General features: G+C 37.1%; 1 protein-coding gene across 5 annotated transcripts in view; it reads right to left on the bottom strand.

Annotated features, from left to right (window-relative positions):
* The window catches only part of MTA3 (metastasis associated 1 family member 3), a 157718-nt gene that overhangs the window by 78046 nt on the left and 61029 nt on the right, over nt 1-18643 (bottom strand). For all 5 annotated transcript variants that reach the window (XM_037066602.1, XM_037066603.1, XM_037066606.1 and 2 more), the window contains 2 exons: nt 5994-6057; nt 2992-3109 (listed from right to left, as the gene is read on the bottom strand). In XM_037066602.1, the coding sequence (XP_036922497.1) occupies nt 2992-3109; nt 5994-6057 (182 nt within the window). The remainder of the gene's footprint in view (nt 1-2991; nt 3110-5993; nt 6058-18643) is intronic.

Genomic DNA, 18643 nt, shown 5'->3' with positions numbered 1-18643 from the left:
AGAACTCGAGAGATCGCATGATCTGATGTTTCTGCCCACTGCTACTTGAAACATCCCAGCTTCCTTACTTTGTCCAGCATTTATCTTTGTGTGAACAGTACACAAAACTTTCCAGACTTTTTAAATGCCTAGGCTTGTGCTCAGTACTCAAGGGAGAACCATACAATCGATGATTCAGGCAGTACAAAATTTTAAGTCAAATAATACAAACAGCATAACAGATAACCTGAACACAGGTCTGCACAGCGCGAAGAAGGGAGAGACCAGAGAGCTCAGGGGGGAGTAACAGCAGGCCGCTGAGGGGAAGCAAGACTTGGTCTGGGCCAGGTGGGCTTGCCAGGCCACTGCACTAGGCACATGTACATTTGTCTAAAACTCACAGAACTGTACCCTAAAAATGGCGAGATGCACTTACAACATAGGATATGTTAATTAACTGATATGTTATTTTTCCCTCTAAAACAGGGGGGAAATCCTCCTATTTAAAAAAACTACCTGGAAGACAATTTGGCAATTTGTAAAAATTTCAAACACACATGCCCTATGATTTAGCAAGGATACTTTTAGAAACACATTTTCCAGTTATATCCAGAGTGTAAAATTATCCATTACACCACTATTATCCATTACAGCACTATTTGTGAAATTTAAAAATCAAGTCTTTTTTAATAATAATAAATATTTAGCCTTGGTTGGTGTGGCTCAGTGAATTGAGCACCAGCCTGTGAACCAAAGGGTCACCAGTTTGATTCCCAGTCAGGGCATGTGCATGGGTTGTGGGCCAGGTCCCCCACAGATGGTCCTTGAAAGGCAACCACACATTGATGTTCCTCTCCCTCTCTTTCTCCCTACCTTCCCTTCTCTATAAATAAATAAAATCTTTAAAAAATAATAATAGGGGGCCCTGGCTGGTGTAGCTCAGTGGACTAAGCACAGGCTGTGAATCAAAGGGTAACCAGTTCAATTCTCAGTCAGGGCACACGCCTGGGTTGCAAGCCAGGTCTCCAGTGGGGGCCACGTGAGAGGCAACCACATATTGCTGTTTCTCTCTCTCTCCCTCCCTTCCCCTCTCTCTAAAAATAAATAAATAAAATCTTTTTTAAAAAAATAATAATAAATACTTAGTGAACACTTAGGTACAGTGATATAATTATGTCTAACATCAAACATTACGGGCCACAAACATCCAAAATTATTTCTGGAAGACAAGTTGATTTGCACACATCAGAATGTAAATAAATGCACTCTCCCAGCCTATAATAAATCAATGTATAGTCTACTTACAAAAACATCCAATGACCATTTGAATACAGACACAACGTTCTGTTCTGCAAGCCTAATCATTATTGACTGACCTTTCCTGGTATTTAAGTTCATGAAAATGCAGAAGCCTGCAGCCTGGCATATTCATGGCCATGCCCCCTACCCACCACTGACATCAATGTGTGCTATGTTCACAAACTCTCTCCTGAGTAACTGTTGATTTAACTTTTCTGCATACATTTTCTAGCAGTAAGGTGGAGCACAGAGAAAAGCCTGCCTACGGAAAAGCTCGTATTCTTCAATATTCAGAAAGCAAAAACAAAAATGGAGGCCTTTTTCTGAATAATGCAAATTATAAAGGCCTTAAAGGAAAGACTAATAATGAATCCTAAACTCCTGTCTGACAAAAGTAAAAAATATATATGTAAATCACTATTAAAATGTTTTCAATAAAATGGGTGGTAGGATGCTTGCAATACTTGTAGACAAAAGACAAATACTTTTGTATTTGTTTACCTTTAATATTCAAAGAACTCCTGCCAATACCTAAAAAGAGAAATAACCAAGTAGAAAATGCACAAGAAATTTACAGAACGGTTACAGATAACGAAGGCAAGCATAATCTCAAATTCTAAATTTTTTAAAATGAAGACAACGGGAGATAAAATGTTGAGAGGAAAAATGAAGGGGGAAAATATCCTTCATAATCAGGGCTGCCAAAAGCATCTGGTTTTCTCATTTACAACTTAGTATCAGCTTTTTTGAATGGCAAGGAAGCATTTTCAATGTCTAAAATGTACATAACCATTTCACTTCCAAGAGGTTATGCTTGAAAAATATTTACACAGCACAAATAAATGCATAGATCTTCTAACAGCATCATATGTCATTACAAAAAAATCTAAACATCTAAAAGTCTATCTATCAACAGGAGACTGGAGAATGAAATTACCATGCATCTATGCAAATACAAGAGCTGAAGAGTCACCACAAGAACGAAGTCACTGTACTTGTGGGGAAGATGGTGAAGACACGCTGTTGATTCAAATAAGCAGCTGCAAAGTAACACGTGCAACCTGCCATTGCGCATGGACCATTCCTGGATGGAATCTAAGCACAAGTGTGGACAAAACAAACACACCCTGTCTGATCAGAGAAATCACATACAGGTTTGGAATGAAGGAGGAAAGGGGATGGTGTTCATTTCCTACGTTATACATATCCTTATTTTGTGTTTTATGTTTTAATGGTAATGTTTCACTTCTGAAACCAGTGATAATGAAGTTATGGAAGATGTTTTTAAAATGCAAAGCTTTGAATCTCTCTGGTACATCAACCACCCAGATCCATCAGAATCCCCACCAGAATGTAACTGTTCCCCGGATTCCAGGGCCTCCTCAGACACAGGGTGTAAGGGGCACTTGGGATCTCCAGGCAGGGGCGGGTCACATCAAAACGCAATTTCAACAACATGAGTGTTTCAAAATTTGTTCAAAAATAAAAAGAACGAAAAAGCCCCAAAACTCATAAAAATATAAAATCAAAAGTGAATCAATGATTAAATAAGGTATTATCCTTTGCTATTTTTTTGCTTTTGTAAAACTGGAAGAACTTATACCTTTTAAACTTTAGCCTAGAAGTTGTTTCTCCCATATGAGGGAAACAATGTATGAGTTTCAAGATACGGCGCATGTTTTCATAGGACTTGAAACTCAAAAGAAAACCTACCTTCTGAGAGCATTTCTGGAATGTCTGCTTGGTATCTAGGTCCCACTCTGATCTCACCTTTGTCAGCTAATAGTGTTTTCACTGAGGGGTCATAGACCAGTGAGTAGAAAAAGCTATCCTGAAAGAAAATGACAGAACATCTCGGTAAACTTTTCATAAGACATTAAATTCAATGTCACAATAGCAAAACCATAAAACTTCAGAGAGTGTATAGAACTCCGTTTTAGTGAATAAATTCATAATGTTTATGGAGAACAGGAAGTTACTATCATCAAACAGTGTAATATCACATCTAGCCAAAACATATAGCTTACAATAAAAGTAGTTAAGATTTTTTTTTGTTTTAGTCTAAAAGAAAACCATTAATTGTTCTAAAACAGGGTTTTGAAAAGCAAGTGAAGTGAAGCCCTAAGTCAAGGGTAAGACCTAAAATCAAGTGATCGTTTAAACCTCTGACGCCCACACTAAACAGTACAGATGCCTTCATACATATCAGGCACTTACTTTTGGGGTGTCCATCCCACATTGTGTTAAAATAGTAAGATGTCCACAACCCGCATTTGATATATATCTACTGATTATAATTCTGCAGTTCTCTGAAACATTTACATGTATGAATAGATAGGTATAGAAACATAAACTATACATACCCACCACAAGCACAGTCCCTTAACTATCTCGGTCCTTAAAATGCAAAAGAGCCCTACTTACTGAGCTTAGTGGATAAAATGACCTGGCTGCCAGTCCTTTGCCAGATTCTGCATAACCAGTGGAGGCCATGTGAACCAGTAAAGTCTTGTCCCTGCTTTCCACTACGATTTTGAGGGTCACCTATGGCATAACAATCTGTATGAGGATGTCCTGGAAGGACCTCGCCTTACCATCAGCACTTTACTGAGCCCCAGCCAGGCAAGATGCAAATGAAGAGATGACCTGTCAGATTATAAAGCTTTCTCCTCTCAAGGTCTCACAAACTTGACAATGGGAGGGAAACCAGACAAGAAGATACTGAGAAATTCTGCACTGTGTTTTAATCATGGATCACTGTCAGGAGAAAACATTAAACAGTGAAACTGTTTATAAGTCACACCATTATGTGACCATTTATGCAAGTAAAAAAACACTATGTAAGGAAAGGAAAAAATCTGCAGAATATATAACCCAACCTGTTTGATAGGTTAGGGAGAGGGGAGCAGAGATGACGATCAGTACTTAATCAGAGTTATTGTTTCTTTGTTTTTTTATGACCAGAGCAACAAAGAATGTTACTAGGTAACTAATACTCTTGTCATTGGCTCACCATCACTTTTAAAAGTAGGTACATTTCTGGTCACTTTCAGTCTGTAAAATGTTAGTGCAGTATCGCCATACCTTACTGTAAAATGAAATAAAATTATTATTTAGGACCATGTAAGTTGCTTAAAACTCTTAGATATATATGTACTGATGTGGGAAAATATTCAAAATGTGTGTAGTTCAAATAGAAATTTTAAAAAAAGGAGGTTAAGTGTTCTAAGAATTGTTTAATCTGCCAATTTCAAGAACAGAGAGTTACAAAGTAAAAAATAATCAGAAAGTTGCCTTCAAGTTACCATCTTCAAATATGCCAAATTCAATATTTTAATAGAACTAAAAGATTTTCTCAGAGACAGTTTTATAATGGTTAATGTAGCAAGTGTAATACAAGTTTTTCAAATTGTATAAAGAATATAATATTAGCAGTTTTATTTTTCGTAAACTGCTCTTTTTGCTGCCTAAAACAACAACAAAAAAGTCTTCCTTAAATATACTTTATTTATTTAAAGTTCCTATCTTTTAGATTGTTTCTATCTCAAAGACTAATGAAAGACTAAGTGGTGAAAACCCAAGTGTAGAAAAAAAAATCCTAAAGACCTTTGCAAATTTTCACCTATTACAGTCCTTAGCATGTCCAAATTGCTAATAATAAGTTAGAAGGCAAAAAACATCATTTTTTGAAAAATTCCACTCACCCAAAAATACCAGTAAAACACACTGAAACATACTGAATGCGTCCTTCCTTTTATTTCTACATCTGTGCTAATTTCAAGCACTATCATTACCCATATTATTATCAACCATTTTGTTGGACACACTGACAACAAAGCCAAGTACCTTCTTTTCTAAATTGCACAAGCTTAAGTTTTAAGGACAGCTAGCCTTCTTTCTGCCTTGAATATTTTAGTTTTCATTTTAGTTTTCTTTATTATAGTTTCTAATGTATAGTAGTTCTACATATTTTTATCTGTCTTTTCAGTTATGTTTTCTTCATTTGAGATAGGAGGACAATACTTAAGTATGATAAGAAATATGTCCCCTTAATTATTTTTTAAAAAATACATATATAATAAAGGCTTGAGGAAAAGAAAAACATCATGAAACTATAAAGGTTAAATACTGAAGTACCACCAACAGTGAAATATTTTCCCATCATGCTAACAAGTCACATCAAACTGCAAAACATGGAATACTCTGGTTATAATCATTTCTTCCCTCTACTTAATTCAACTTGCTAAAAAATGTTAGAATGTTTCTTGCTGACGTTTACAGAAAGAAATATTTTTTGTTGACAAAGTTATTAGGGTTCCAGGAAAGAAATCAGACCACCAAGTAAAATCTCCTCTGGACTCTAAAAGAAAAGCTACTTATTAAAAAACAAACAAAAGACAGGAGGAGGGCCAATTACAGTAAAGTCATTCTTCATAAAGCCAAAAATATTTCTTCTACTACCAGCGACATCATGTGCCATACTTCACAAAGCTTTTCATTACCAACTGCAGAGACAGATGCAAGAGTGTTTGTCAACTCTTGTCTCAATTCACCAGAAAAATCAAATTATCCAAATGCATTCCAGTCATTATACTTCTACTATTATCCCACGATGACAGTATAATAATTTTCTACAAAAAGAAATGAATTAAAAGGTATGGGCTTCATGTGAAATAAAAGAGAAAAAGGACGATACAAGTATAATTGCAAATTACCTCTTTATCAAGGTATGACAATACTGACTCTGTCTCATTCAGAAGGGCAACAGTGCATTTCCCCCTGTTAAAAAAGGGAAAAAATTAATAAATAAACATTTAAGAGAGGCGACTTCACCTTCACAGTGGCGATGTATACTATACAAAGTAAAGAATATTCCAAAAGTAAAATTGGCATTAAGAACCCAAATGGCAGTTAGGAAAATACAGAAATGTACATATAATCCTCTGTACTCCTGGTGTTGAGTAATCCTAAAACAAAAGACTGTCTTTGCAGACATTTATTGAGAGGCCAACCTATGGCAGAAACTGTATGAGGTAGTAAAAACTTCTAACACAAAGCACTTTATAGTTAACTCCTAATTATTCAAGGAAAAAAGTACAATGAAACCTTCAGATGAAGTCCATTTCTGACTCTATGAGTAATATGAGGTGATTTTACATTTTCCAGACAAAGACATTATGCAAACCATGAAAACCAGTGCCTCATATAATCTTCAGATTTTTAGAGAAGCCACTGCATATAAGAAAGAACCTAAAAATAATACACATTCTTATCAGGATTGACTAACTTACCTATACTGAAATTGCTCTAGAGACTAGTTAAAATTTAAACACAAGGAACTTCTACAGAGCAAGGGGCAAAATTAAGATCTAGAGTCTTGTGTGGACTTTGACATCTGATGGTGATTACCTTTGATTCTAAGCCCTGGGTATGAGTCTGGAAACTGATGCCATTAAAAAGGGCTTGTCTGAATTTGAGAAACAGTAAGGTTATGAAGGAAGAGGAAACTATGACAAGCACTTTTAAAATTATCCTCACAAGCTTGAAAAATTCAATATAGCTACAAATTTGACTGGAGAATTTTGATAGACTATTCAAGTTATAGGTATTGGTCAGGGCTCACAAAAATCTTCTAAATGCCATAGTGTTTTCTGATTTTATAAACAGAAATTACAACTTGCTCTGTACAAAATAACAAGCAAAATCAAACACATCACATATGCACTAAAAAGAGATGCTGCTGTTGGGTTATCAGAGCGAAAAACAATTCATCACGGGGATGTAAAGTACAGCACAGGGAATATAGCCAATAATATTGTAATAACTGTGTAAACTGTGTATGGTGCCAGGTGGGTACTGGAAATATCAGAGGGATCACTTTGTAAAGTATGTGACTATCTAACCACTAAGCTATACACTAGAAGCCAATACAAAATAATACTGAATGTCAACAGTAATTGAAAAATAAAATTAAAAAAAGAAAAACAATTCAGAGAACAAAATTACCTAAAGCAAAATGAAATACCAAAAGGAAAATATTAACAGATAGGTTAAAAATAGTTATAGTTTTTTTCTAAACATTTTATTCCTCAAATTTAAAAAAATTCCCCTTCATAAAAACATCTTTTTATGGTAGTCACCTTAGATTAATATCACTATAAAAGAATCTCTGACAGTATATAGTACAGCCTTATTATCCAATCTCCATTTTGGTCACCAAGAGTTGCAAACGTCTTCTGCTTTTCTACTTTATTTTATTCATGCATGTTAGTGAAGCAGAAAAAAATTAACATTACTTCAGTACACATAACAACACTCAAGTCAACATTTGGCTGACATTTACACAGGACAGAATTACAGGCAGGGAAATTGGGTCTGTTACTGTGAGCATATCTACAGCTACCACGGACGCTATGACCTGTGAATATGTGCTCACACATGCAATGTGCCTAAGTAATAAATGAGGTTTCCAACAGTTCCTTTTTTTGCCTCAATAACAGCTAAGGAAGCAATATTTCTAACATTTAACACTTAAATCACCTAGAAGAAATAAAATCTAGCCCTGGCTGGTGTAGCTCAGTGGATTGAGCGCGGGCCTGCGACTCAGAAGATCTCGGTTCGATTCTCAGTCAGGGCACATGACTGGGTTGCAAGCCAGTTCCCTGTAGGCCAACTCCCAGCAGGGGACACACAAAAGGCAACCATACATTGATGTTTCTCTCCCTCTCTCCTTCCCTTCCCTTCTAAAGATAAATAAATAAAATCTTTAAAAAAAAAGAAATAAAATCTTTAAGTTCTCAAAAATTCTTTAATATATTTTATTGATTATGCTATTACAGTTGTCCCAAATTCTCCCCCCTGTCCTCCTCTGCCCAGTATTCCCATTCCCTCCAACCATCCCCTCCCTTAGTTCATGTCCATGGGTCATGCATACAAGTTCTTTGGCTTCTCCATTTCCTATTCAAGTTCTTAACATTCCCCTATTTTGTACCTAACAATCAAAACTTCTTAATTCCTGTACCTCCCCCCCCCCATTCTCCCACACTCATACTCCCATCTCTGTATCTTTAACTTTTGGCATTTTAATTATGATGCGTGTTGGGGTGGGCCTCTTTGTGTGTCCATCTTGTTTGCGACTCTGTGCTTCCTGGACTTGCATGTCTATTATCTTAACCAAATTAGGTACGTTTCTTTTTATTATTCTTTCAAATAGATTTCCAATTTCTTGCCCTTTTTCTTCTCTTTCCAGCACCCCTATGAAGCGAATGTTGAATTAACTAAAGCTGTCCCACAGGCTGCTTATACCATCCTCACATTTTTGGATTCTTTTTTCTTCTTGTTGTTCTGATCGGTTGCTTTTGCCTCCTTATGTTCCAAATCATTGATTTGATTCTTGGCTTCATCCACTCTACTGCTGATTCCCTGTAAATTGTTCTTTACTTCAATTAGTGTATCCTTTGTTTCTGACTGGGTCTTTTTTATGCTGTTAAAGTCCTCCCTAAGTTCCTTCAGCATCTTTCCAACTAGTGTTTTGAACTCTGCATCTGATTGATTGCTTGTCTCCATTTTTGGTTCTTTTTCTGGGGTTTTAATCTGTTCTTTCATTTGGACCATGTTTCTTTGTCTCCTTGTTTTGGCATCCTCCCTGTGTTTGTTTCTATGTATTAAGTAGGGCTACTTTAACTCCGTGTCTTGGTAGTGTGGCCTAATGTAGTAGGTGTCCTATAGGGTCCAGAGGCACAGGTTCCCACCGCCCAAGCTGGATGCTCGAGATGCACCCACTGTGTGAGCTAAGTGCACCCTCCTCCTATAGTTGAGCCTTGGTTGCTGCTGGCAGATCAATGGGTAGAAGTTACCTAGGCCAGTAAACTGCAGAGAATGGCTGTGACCACTGCCCACCAACCTTCACCTTCTGAGGAGAATCAAATGTGCAGAGACAGGATGGTGGTGTTCCAATGTCCTCTGTAGATGTCCCTGGGGACACTGGCCCTGGGGTTTCCCCTGTGGTGCAGGCCAAGGTCAGCCCCCATCTGTGTTTTTTGCTTAGTTTGTTTTTTAAATTCAATTGTTGATAGTTGTGAATTTCTTGCCATTTGAATGTTCATAGTTTTGATCTTCCTTTCTTAAATATTTAACATTTCATATAATAATGGCTTGGTGATGATTAATTCCTTTAGTTTTCCTTTGTCTGGGAAGCCTCATCTGCCCTTTCATTCTAAATGATAGCTTTGCTGGATAGGGTAATCTAGGTTGTAGGTTCTTGGTTTTTGCTTTTTATCATTCCGAATACTTCTTGCCAGTCCCTTCTAACCTGTATCAGCTGACAGTCTTATGGGAACTCCTTTGTAGGTAATTCTGCTTTTCTCTTGCTACTTTTAAGATTCTCTCTTTATCTTTAACCTTTGGCATTTTAATTATGATGTGTCTTAGTGTGATCCTCTTTGGGCCCATCTTGTGTAGGACTCTCTGTGCTTCCTGGACTTCTATATCTATTTCCTTCAGCAAATTAGGAAGATTTTCTTTCACTATTTTTTCAAATAAGTTTTCAATTTCTTGCTGTGACTCTTCTCCTCCTCGCATCCCTATGATTTGGATGTTGGTACATTTGGAGATGTCCCAGTCTCCTTATTCCATCATTGTTTTTCTTAATTCTTTTGTTCTTCTTGCTGTTCTGATTGAATGCTTTTTCCTTCCTTATGTTCCAAATTCTTGATTTGATTCTTGGCTTTCTTCCCTTCGCTGTTGATTCCCTGTAGATTTTTATTTTGTTTAATGCAACCTTCATTTCTGCCTGGGTCTTTCTTACACTGTTGCAGTACCTAATGATGTCTTTGAGCATCCTGATCACCAGTCTTCATCTGATAGGTTGCTTATCTCCATTTAGTTCTTTTCCTTGAGTTTTGTTCTCTTCTTTCATTTAGGGCATGTTTCTTTGTCTCCTCGTTTTGGCAGCCTCCCTGTGTTTGTTTCTGTGTATTAGGTAGAGCTGCTTTGACCCCCATCTCAGTAGCGTGGCCTGTTGTAGGAGAGGCACCTATAAATTGTGTGGGGCAGAGACTAGGTAATTGCAAGGGTGGAGAAACCCATTTCATCACTTCGTGGCTCTGTGTGGGGGAATGGACCACTGGGGGGAGTGGCTCAGAGAGGAGACAATACCACTACCTGGCCTTTGGAGAGTGCCTGGGATTGGAAGCTGTCTGTTAGCACTCACCCAGCTGCCAATTACCTCACTCTCTCCCCTTTACCCCACATACCACTTGTGGCCTTCCAGCTGTTGCCCTAGTGCTGAATCCCAAAGGCTTTGGGCCTGCATGAGTCCTAAGTCCATTGTGGGCCCTTTAAGTAGAGTCTCTTGAGAATCGCATAGTTTCTTCTATCACCCCAACCCCCACTGGTTTTTATAGCCAGAAGTTATGGGGATTTATCTTCCTCATACCGTAGTCCTGGGCTGGGTGGTCTGTTCTGTGGCTGGGATCACTCATTCCTCAGATATCCCTCCTGATTTTTATCCACATGTGAATGTGGGACCACGCACTCAGCCGCCTCCCCAAGTCCCCACCCCTCCTAACCATCTGGATGAATATAGCTTCTTTAACTCCTTGGTTCTCAGACTCTCACACAGCTCAATTATCTGACAAATCTGGCAGATACTAGTTTTGTAGTCTACTTGTAATTTTTGCTATAGTTGTATGCAGAGGCGAAGTGTGTTTACCTATGCTTCCAACTAGACTAAGTCCAGAAATTGTATTTCTTTAAAGTGCAAGAGTAAAAGGTGCTAAATGTTATTTTAATATATCCCACTCTGTTTAATAGTCACTTGAATGTTAAATGTTGACACTGAAAATTCATCTAGCCAATAACCTACTTAAAGTCTTCTTTATACTCTCTTGAAATGACAAGAGAATTTAAACAAATCATTAAAAAATATTTTAGGAGATTTATAATTATATGAGGACATTTAAAAAATATTGTTTATACTGTTTTAGAGGCACATGATTTAAAAAACCAGTAAGATACTTCAGCCAATCTAAAATATAAATTATTTCAAGGAATGTAGCTTTTATGCAAAGATGAGAGGATAATAGGTGATTTAAGTTTTTAAATTGTCTTTACTGTAGCTATTTTGCACTTTTTCCCAAATTAAAAATGAAAATCCATGCCCTGGCTGGTGTAGCTTAGTGGATTAAGCGCGAGCCTGAGAACCACACAATCACAGTTCGATTCCCAGTCAGGGTACATGCCTGGGTTGCATGTCAGTTCCTGGCAGGGGACACACAATACATTGTGTGCCCCCAGCAGAGGCAACCATACATTGATATTTCTCTCCCTCTTTCCTTCTCTTCCCCTCTAAAGATAAATAAATAAAATCTTTTAAAAAAATGAAAATCCAAATGTTGAAATTTTCACGTACATACATTCACAGCTAACAAAGCAGGAAGTTGAGTCAGAATTATTTTATGAAGTAAATATGATTATGTAATTAACACATGTGCCACATGCCAAGACTTGCTGATAAAAGTAGTTTAAAATGAGATTTAAAGTGTTGGCTTCCTTTATGCTGAACAAATGTTAGAACATAGATAAACACATGAAAAATTTTAAGGAAACTCCAAATGAAAGCAACAGTTATCAAATTCTGAATATAATCATAGATTTATGCTAAACCACAAGCAATACTTCTAATTGTGCTATTCCACATGTTTTAAAACTTCAGAAATAAAGATACCCAAGAATGATGACGAAATATATCAAAGGCCGTAACACAAAGAAAGAATACTCCCTGCCCGTGTAATTATTCATGCTGCTTTTCTAATGGAGCCACACAAAAGCAAGGCATTTCTATAGAGATAACACACCTACTTTCCAACAGATCTTCAAAAAGTTCTTAAAAATATACTGTTTTAGAGACTATGCTGGGACAGAGAAACATGTGAATAAAAATATTTTTAAATATTTTATTCATTTATTTTCAGAGAGAAGAGAAGGGAGGGAGTATGGAAGTGAGAGAGACATCAGTGTGGGAGAGAAACACTGATCAGTTGCCTCTTGCATGCCCCCAACTGGGGACCTGGCCCACAACCCAGGCATGTGCCCTGACCAGGAATTGAACTGGCAACTTTTCGGTTCACAGTCCAGGACTCAATCCACCGAGCTACTCTAGCCAGGTTGTGAATAAATAATTATGACACAACATGGCCCCATATTTAACGGCAGGTGCTGATCAGTCTACATGCTTAACAGAATGTCCACTATATAATCCCATATATTCGATACCATATGTAAAAATGTGCATACAGGTTACACATTTCTTTTAAGATGTCGCCAATTTGCGTAAGTTAAAAAGAGAAAGTTTAAATTAACACTCATTCCAGTAGCATAGACGGTAGGTAGAAAATTGACAAGGGGAGGGCAAGAATAGTATGCAAAATATAGAATCTAAAGAACTTGTGACAGACATATGGACATAAACTAAAGGGGGGAAATGGTGGGGTGGGGTGTACAGGGTGGAGGGGAATGAAGGGGGGAATGGGACAACTGTAATGGCATAATCAATAAAATATATTAAAAAGAAAAAAAACCATGGTAGGTTCTGTGACTGGGAATTCGGCAAACAGTTTTATACAGCATCACATCCATTAAATACACTACAATGAAATGAAATTCCAAGGTCCAACATGCTTTCAGAAAATTATACCTCTCAAGAGCAGTACTGTAAAACAGGACAGAGGATTCAAAATTCTGAAGGAAATTATTTCTAAACCAGAGTTATATGCCTAAACAAATCACCATCCAACTGTGAAAAAGATTTTCAGATAAGCAAGGGCTAAAAACTTTTTACATTTTAGAAGATTAATGAAAAGGAAAAGGCAAAACAATTATTATTTTCTAAGGAAAACAAAAGGTTGTACAAGAAAGAGTATGTGAGGAATATTTAAATGGTCATAAAATACAAAGACTGATCATTAAGTTAAATAAAAGTTGTGATACATTGGAAACACAGGGAAAGAGAAGGGGAGGAGGAGAAAGTAAGGAGAGATTTCTGTAACTGAAAAATAGAAGCAGCATATATGCAGAAGCCACTGTCAGAGAAGTGAAAAGGACTGCAGAGGGGACACTGGGCATATGGCCAATATTACTAAACTGCTCTACACATACATTTGACTATAAAAACAATACAACTTAAATTTAGCCCTGGCCAGATAGCTTTGTTGGTTAGCAAGTAATCCCAATACGCCAAGGCTGTGGTTTGGATCCCCAGTCAGGGCACATATAAGAATCAATCAGTGAATGCATGAATGGGTGGAACAACAAATTGATGTTTCTCCCTCTCTCAAATCAGTCAATAATTTTTTAAACTTTATAAAATTTAAATTTAAAGTAACAGGGGCAATTCTAATTAGATAAAGTGCACAAATTTGTATGACTACTATATATACACATACACACACATACACTAAAGGTGCAAGGTTTTCTCAGCCTTAGCATTACTGCCATTTGGGGCCAGATAATTCCTTGTTGTGGCGGCTGTCCTGGACAGGTAGGTTATTTAAGTAGCATCCCTGGCCTCTATCCACTCTACTGAATGACAGTAGCATCCTCACACCTAGCTGTGACTATCAAACTGTCCAGACTTTGCCAAATGTCCCCCAGGAGACAAAACTGCCCCTGGTTAAAAAGCAGGGCACTAAATTAGAGTTGTTGAATCATTTGTTAGCTACATCTTAGTAACAAATGTTTAAGGATGGCTTATGTTAATTGAAAGAATATGATTTTATGGATCGTTTTATAGATTATAAAAAGAAGGAGAAGAAGGAGGACAAAGAAAAAAGGAATCTGGAAACCTTTAAGTATTTCTGTTCAAAGATATATCTTCTATTATTAATACTGCTTTAACAGATGTTAAGAAATAAAAGTGAAAGTAGGACTAAAACACAAACAAAAAAATACAAAACGGACTATCTGTTTGAGTAGGTAAGGCAGAGGAACGAAAACTCAAAAAGAGAAGTTTGGGCTCAATGTGGATTTTGTGAAGAAAAATGACAAGTAGTGCTTTGTAAAGATCATTCTGTCTGTGCATGTGAAGAGTACCAAAGGATTAAGACTTTAATCCACGGTTCTGAAGATCTGATAAAAATATAGAGGAAACTGTCAACGAGTAATTCGAGGGAGGGACCCCTTCCCTTAGTACTAACTACTTCCCCTTCTCACAGCTAGGAGAAACTGAAGTGTCCAAATGTAGTAGGTACGCACTAGGAAGTCCCCCTTCTCCAGAACAGGGTGACAATTTGTTTTGATTGCAGGGAAAAATCGCAGGAAGTCACACGCATTTCCACAATTGTGTGGAATACCAGTACTAGGAACAATATGCAAAATATACATTCACCTAGCCCAGGGCTTTTCTGCAGTGTGGTTTGGGTTGGAAAAGGACACTTCAACCCACAAGGGACAAACTGATTATTTCGAGGGAAAGATTATATAGAATAAACACAACATTTTTTCAAGTGTGTTATAAACATCTACACTTTAAAATGTTAAAATGTGATATAATTTTCCCGTTTACTGTATTTCCCTCTAGTTCATGTACTAGGCAATCTTATGAGCCAAAGCACAATAATTACCGTATTTTTCAGGGTATAAGATGCACTTTATCTGCCTGTCTCCCCGCCTCCCCCAAATTTGGGAATAATAATGGTTGTTAATGCTGCTATTGAGTTCTGTTTACATTTACAATGGCGAGATATTGTGTTATTTATGTTATTAAATATTTTACCACATTTTTGGCTTCACAATTTTTTTCCTGTTTTCTTCCTCTAAAACCCAGGTGTGTCTTATGGTCTGAAAAATGCAGTGAGTTCCTTACACTGAATTCATTTCGTAAGCTGTACTAGTTATAGTCACCAATAGTGCCTAACAGTGCTAATTCGAATTTTGTTTACAAACACCAAGAGACTTTTTTAAATCTAACATCTCAAAATAAAAATATTGGCATAATAAAACTGAGAAAGAAAACTGCCTTTATAACACTTTCGATTCCAAATCATTTCCTTTAACATTAGTGCCAACTGAAGTAGTAGTCAATAACAGACTAGTAATTAGTAGCCAGTTAGAGACTACTAATTTAAGTGAAGCTCTCTTTTATTCCATATGTACTTAAATAAGTTAGCATTTTTTGATCAAGTATTTTTTTAAAATTGTTTTCTCTGAAGATAACAAATGAAGGTCTCAACAAATACATCTGAACTAATCCCACCAATTACAAAGCCTTTCAGCTGAATCTTCCTGCTCAGACCAACACAGAAACATGCACAAACACAAAACCCAGAAAGCACAGTTAGGGCGTTTCCATGTATTTTACTTGGTATAATTTAGTTTGTACATATCCTCACAATCACACAGATGTGAAAGGACCCAGATACAAGTTTATTATTTCTCACAGCAAAAGACTAAAATGAACCAAATATCCACCAATTATGATTAAACCAGAAATAGAAAAAAAAAAGAAAAAGACAGACAGTCAGACAGGGTAAGGCAAAGGAGGTTTATAGTCCTAAGTACAGGAAACTGTTTATTCTTATATTATTTACTTATTGTATTATTTTCCATATGAACAACTATAAACCTACTTTTTGCCCCACCCTGTATAAAACAGCCATAAGCAAAGAATGAGGCAGATCTCCAAGATATTTCATTTAAAAAGCACAATATAAAAGCATCATAATTTACTTACAGACATAAACATAAACCCATCTCACTGCTTCTATATACATGAAATGGTATGGCATTCAGTTTCTGGAAATATACAGAACATTCAAAAGAAACAACGGACCTAAAATGGAGTCACTTGTGCTAAACCCCCCAACACTCAGTACTTCTTCACCTACCTGCAGTCTCAGTTTCTCCGCAGGAGTGGAGTTTTCACTCAATCGGTCTGGAATCCCCGATCAACACTAATGAGGTAATCTGACTAATGAAAAGCCTCCTGCCTTCCCCTAATGCAAGGTGACCTGCCTGTAATAATGTATTTTTAAACTCCTTGTCCCACCCCCCTCTGCTCATAAAAACCTTCTATTTTATATAGTCCCTCAGAGTTCCCTTCTGTTTGTTAGATGAGATGCTGCCCGATTCATGAATTGTTTAATAAAGCCAATTAGATGTTCAAATTTACTCGGTTAAATTTCTCTTCTTTAGCAATAAGAGTCTAGAAACATACACACTGGGAAACGCTACAGAAGTGAGACATTTTATTGTATGACTCGTACTTTAATTTCTGGATCATTTCAATATGCTACATGCCCCCACAAAAGTCTTACATTTTTAAAGGGATGGCATCTAATCAGCTGGCTGTGATCCTGACAAAAAAAGGACAGCTCCACCATCCACTGCTTTTGGACCCCAGATAACCCACAACGTTCATCCGAAATGGTGTACCATCCCCAGCCACACTAACCCACAGTAATCCTACTATGGCAGTCTAGTGCCGTCGACTGCCATCTAACTACACCTTTGCAGTCTTTCTTCGGAACATCATTTGTTTGTCTGTTTTGTTTTTTAATCCCTCTGCTTATAGACAAGCACTTTGTTCTTTAAGTAGCTTCTTACATATATTGCCATCTAAAGAAAAGGTCTACTTTCAAATATGAATTTCTCTAGGTAAAACATGAACCAAATTTTTTTCAAATTACAGTTTTTATAAATGGAAAGAAGTTTTTTTCAATGTAGAATAACTTAACAGTTACAGTGTATTTTCAGGACAGTTTGATAACTCCACCTCACAGACTGACACAAAGAGACACATCCCAGTATTTTAAAGTATTTTTATACAGTGACCTAACTGAAAAATGTTTCACAGCATTCCAACGGGCAGTGGGAAGATAATATTTTTAGAGTCTCAAAAGAATAATGAGGTAAATAACCAGCAAAGCCTGTGTGCTCATCTTCTGTTCCAGGATGCCTTTAAGATGATGGCAAGAGAATTGGCAACAAAATAACCTAAGTCACTATAAAGAGGGACCCATCAGTACATGAGCGATTTCAGAAAATTCTGAAAGACAAAGACAGATACAAAAGACTAACCAAAGCAAACCAAAGTTCAGAACGAGCCTTTCCATTATCAGGGAAACAATAAGACCAGGAACAAGGCACAAGTGTCCACTATACATTAATATTAAACTTGGCATTGGTGGTTTTAGCTAATATAACCAAACGAGATAGTTAAGAAACAAAGCCCAAAATATGCATAAAGAAAGCTGATGTTAGGGAAAATGAAACTGACTCACCTTGCAGGGCCCTAAAAAAGTTCCAGTAACAGCCCTGCCTGCTGTGGTCCGGTGGACTGGGCGCCAGCCTGGGAAATGCAAGGCTGCTGGCTCCATTACCTGGTCAGGGCACATGCCTGGACTACAGGCCAGGTCCCCAGCTGGGGGCATGTGAGAGGCAATCAATGATGTTTCTCTGGCACATCGATGTTTCTCTCCCTCTCTTTCTCCCTCTCTTCCCATTTCTCTAAAAAATACATAACTAAATAAAATCTAAAAAACATTTTTAAAACGTTCCAGTAAGAACAGGACCTAAAAGAGCCAGTTTTACATCTTAACTGGAAGTCTACCAGCAGTCTGCCCACACAAGGGGAGCTCCTGGTTGGCCTTTCTATTATTCCCTTGATTTTAAATAAGAACAGGCAGCTATAAATCATCTAATATTTGAAGAAAGACTACAGCACAAAAGACAACAAAAAAGGCAAAGAACAAACACTGAACCTAGAGGAAACAGGTTATTTAAACAAATCAGAATTTCTAAAAAAATTTGTGTAGATACTGCATCCATAAAACAAAGACAGGGTGCATGGAAAAGCAACAACATTACAGAGACAAAAAATAGCCTCTGAAATGTTAAAGTATGAGAGGCAAAAGCAAAATATCAGTAAATGGGCTGAAACATAAAAATCAAAGATTTAGCTCAGAAGGAAAAACAGAAAATATAAGGAAAGACAAAGACTGTCAATCTAAGAGATCTAACACACAAGCAGAAGTACTAGAAAATGAGGGGAGGGAATAAAAGAAATATTAGGAAAAAATTCTCCAGCTATAAAGGAAAACAGGGATCTGAACTGGTCTACCAGCCCTAGCTGGGTAGCTCAGCTGGTAAGAGCATCATCCTGATACGCCAATGATGCAGGTTTGATCCCTGATCAGGGCACATACAAGAAGAAACTAATAGATGCATAAATCGGTGGAAGAACAAATTGATGCTTCTCCCCCTCTCTCCCTAAAAAAAAAAAAATCAATCAATAAAAAATGTTACATGGTCTACCAAATATCATCGTGACTGAGGCATCCCCCAAATTTCAGGATACAATGGGTATGAG

This window comes from Sturnira hondurensis, unplaced genomic scaffold, assembly GCF_014824575.4.
Source record: "Sturnira hondurensis isolate 20B ecotype Veracruz unplaced genomic scaffold, ASM1482457v3 Scaffold0016663, whole genome shotgun sequence".
Lineage (NCBI taxonomy): Eukaryota > Metazoa > Chordata > Mammalia > Chiroptera > Phyllostomidae > Sturnira > Sturnira hondurensis.
The sequence above is the reverse complement of the archived record's forward strand: the minus strand, read 5'-3'. Positions and strand labels throughout refer to the sequence as shown.